Genomic DNA, 2,507 nt, shown 5'->3' on the forward strand with positions numbered 1-2,507 from the left:
TTCTTTATAAATACTTTTTTGATTATCACATGTCCCTACCACCTCTAAATAAAAAATAATAAATATTAAGAAAAGTTGGTCACGTAATATATTAATGATGATAAAACAATGATTAGGTACAAAAGATAAGGTTTAGTTTGAAGTGTTGCCCATTTGACATGGACAACCAAAATAAATAATTTTTGTGGCACCAATTATTAGTTTGAAGTGTTGCCCATTTGTCTTGTTGTCGACCACATGTTAGATGTTGGGTCGTACTCGTACCACACATTTTTGCGATTGTCATAGCACATATATCTCGAGCCTATGCGCCCAAAAATATTTTTATACAATTCAAAACTCTCGATTGTAGACGTGTTGTCTTGAAACTTAATGTTCCACGGGTATTAATGTAGATATTTAGAATATATGATTTGATTATGTTATCAATTTAATTACTCTTAATTTTTGATGTTATAGATGTATAGTTGATTAATAATTTACATACTCTAATGAGAATTTATTATTACATTTATATGCAAACTATGATTCTTAAGAGAAATTTAACAACAAAACGTTACAAGCATTTCCAAACTTGAACCTTCTAACGTGTTGGGTCGGGTACACAAACCTGACCCCTTATGGAACTTGGTGCTCATAAGCTAGATCCGCCCCTCTACGAAAAGTTTGTAGATTAACTAGCCAAGACTCGTTCAATGGCCGCAACAAAGAAGTCTTTAGGCATGGTGCCAACTACAGACTCTTGTTTCTCACCGTTTTTGAACAACACAACAATGGGCACAGCCTTGATATCATATTCCTCAGCGACGCGTGGCTCCTCCTCGACGTTGATTGCAACACGCTCGAGCCTCCCAGCATAATCAGTGGCGATCTCATCGATTAGTTGGTGCACCATGTTACATGGTTCACACCAGTTGGTGTAGAACTCAACTAGTACTGGAGTTTCACTTTTCAAAATTGACGGGTTCCATGATTTTGATGTTACTTCCAAAACTGCATTCACAAAGATGCATGTCCAAATTATTACACCAATGGCATAAAATGTTTGATTACCATATATACTAATTTAGATTATAGAAGATATAGATAAAACAAAAGATTTTCAGAACCAGACCGAACATCAAATTAATCATCTTACCGGTCCACTAGTTGAATCGGTCGGACAGGATTTAAGAACCGGCATCATAGTCCTTTCTTAAAAAGATTAAAATATATAAATATAAATAACACATAAATAAATTTTTTTAACCCTAATTAATATATTGTTTCTCACACATCAAACACGGAATTCACGGGTTTGAGTTTAGTCTAAATGAGTTGGGATTAGTTTCGAGTTGAACCCGCAGAAGCATTTAGATAAACGAGTTGTGTTCGGGTTGACCAATGAGTATTTCTTTTTGTTTTCAGGATCTGTGTTTAATAGGATTTTCAGGTTTAGATAACTTTTTTTTTCTTTTTATAGAAAGGCGGTATTTTATAAATAAAAGTAACTCCTAGCAAGTAGCTAGAACAAAATAAAACACAGAACATTACAAATACAATAGAGGGTTTTGATAACTAAAGTTGAGCAAATCCGAAAAACAAGTTGGTTTGAAAACAAACAACAAATTCATACTAAAGTTAATGAACTGAACCATACCTGCTGATTCTTGGCGCATAGAGAGTACCGGGAGACGAGATCGCTTCTTCGCGACCCAAGAAGATAAATCATTCGAAATTTTAAGGTGTTCATGGGACATGGACGGTGCTAGTTGGTGAATTGAAGGATAAGAACGAGTTGTAAGAGAGTGAGTGCAAGAAGCAGTAGCCATTGAAATATGTATGATCAAATAAACAAACAGAATTAAAGAAAACTTTGGTGTGAATTAAGAACAGATTATTAGTTGTAGAGAATGCAGATTGGAAGATGATAGGTTATAGAAGATTTGGGGTCACATAATAATATCATAAATGGATTGAGACATGATGTGATATGATAGAGCACGTTTTCTATTCTCTATTGAGTATTGATATTTAGGTATCTTTTAACTTCTTGCAACATATATGGATAATAGAATTATGTTATTGGAGGTTGTTGATCTTGAAAGGATTAGGTCCCTTTCTAAGTTTACTTATAATATCTTCATATTCAAAAATATTGATATTTTCTATAAAGTTATTGATATTTTTATTTATAAAAAGATAATGAAAGAGTTAGCTCCATTTCTATTTTATATATGTTTTTTACTCTTTATTTTAAGTTAATGAAAGAGTTAGGCCCATTTCTATTTTATATATGTTTTTTACTCTATATTTTAAACTTGTCAAACTACAAAACATTTAAGTTTATAGTGTTTTTAATCAACTTCTACTTTACAACATTTAAAATTATTTATGGGATAAGATATCAAACACACCATACAAGTAACAAGTCAAAATAAAGAACAAGCGGAAAGAGTATCGCCCGCGAAGGCGCCACAAGCCCATCGCGGAAGATACACATAATAATAATAATAATAATAATAAGT

The 2,507-nt window shown here is 32.5% G+C and overlaps 1 protein-coding gene across 1 annotated transcript; it reads right to left on the reverse strand.

The window, feature by feature from the left end:
- Positions 1 to 514: 514 nt before the first annotated feature.
- Positions 515 to 2,020, reverse strand: LOC143611896 (thioredoxin M3, chloroplastic-like). The gene is made up of 2 exons (XM_077086002.1): positions 1,640 to 2,020; positions 515 to 993 (listed from the first exon to the last, which is right to left on the reverse strand). The coding sequence occupies exons 1-2, from the start codon at positions 1,809 to 1,811 to the stop codon at positions 674 to 676; spliced, it is 492 nt and encodes a 163-aa protein (XP_076942117.1). The 5' UTR covers positions 1,812 to 2,020; the 3' UTR covers positions 515 to 673.
- Between the last annotated feature and the right edge of the window lie 487 nt (positions 2,021 to 2,507).

The sequence above is a fragment of the Bidens hawaiensis genome, unplaced genomic scaffold, assembly GCF_021521415.1.
Source record: "Bidens hawaiensis isolate Kalapana, Puna unplaced genomic scaffold, B.hawaiensis_p1.1 tig00032476_1, whole genome shotgun sequence".
NCBI lineage: Eukaryota > Viridiplantae > Streptophyta > Magnoliopsida > Asterales > Asteraceae > Bidens > Bidens hawaiensis.

Excerpts from the sequence above, each read along its gene's own strand:
- LOC143611896 (XM_077086002.1), bottom strand. The coding sequence starts at position 1,811 with ATGGCTACTGCTTCTTGCACTCACTCTCTTACAACTCGTTCTTATCCT. Across the intron at positions 994-1,639 it reads TATGCGCCAAGAATCAGCAG|TTTTGGAAGTAACATCAAAA; the intron begins GTATGGTTCAGT and ends TTGTGAATGCAG.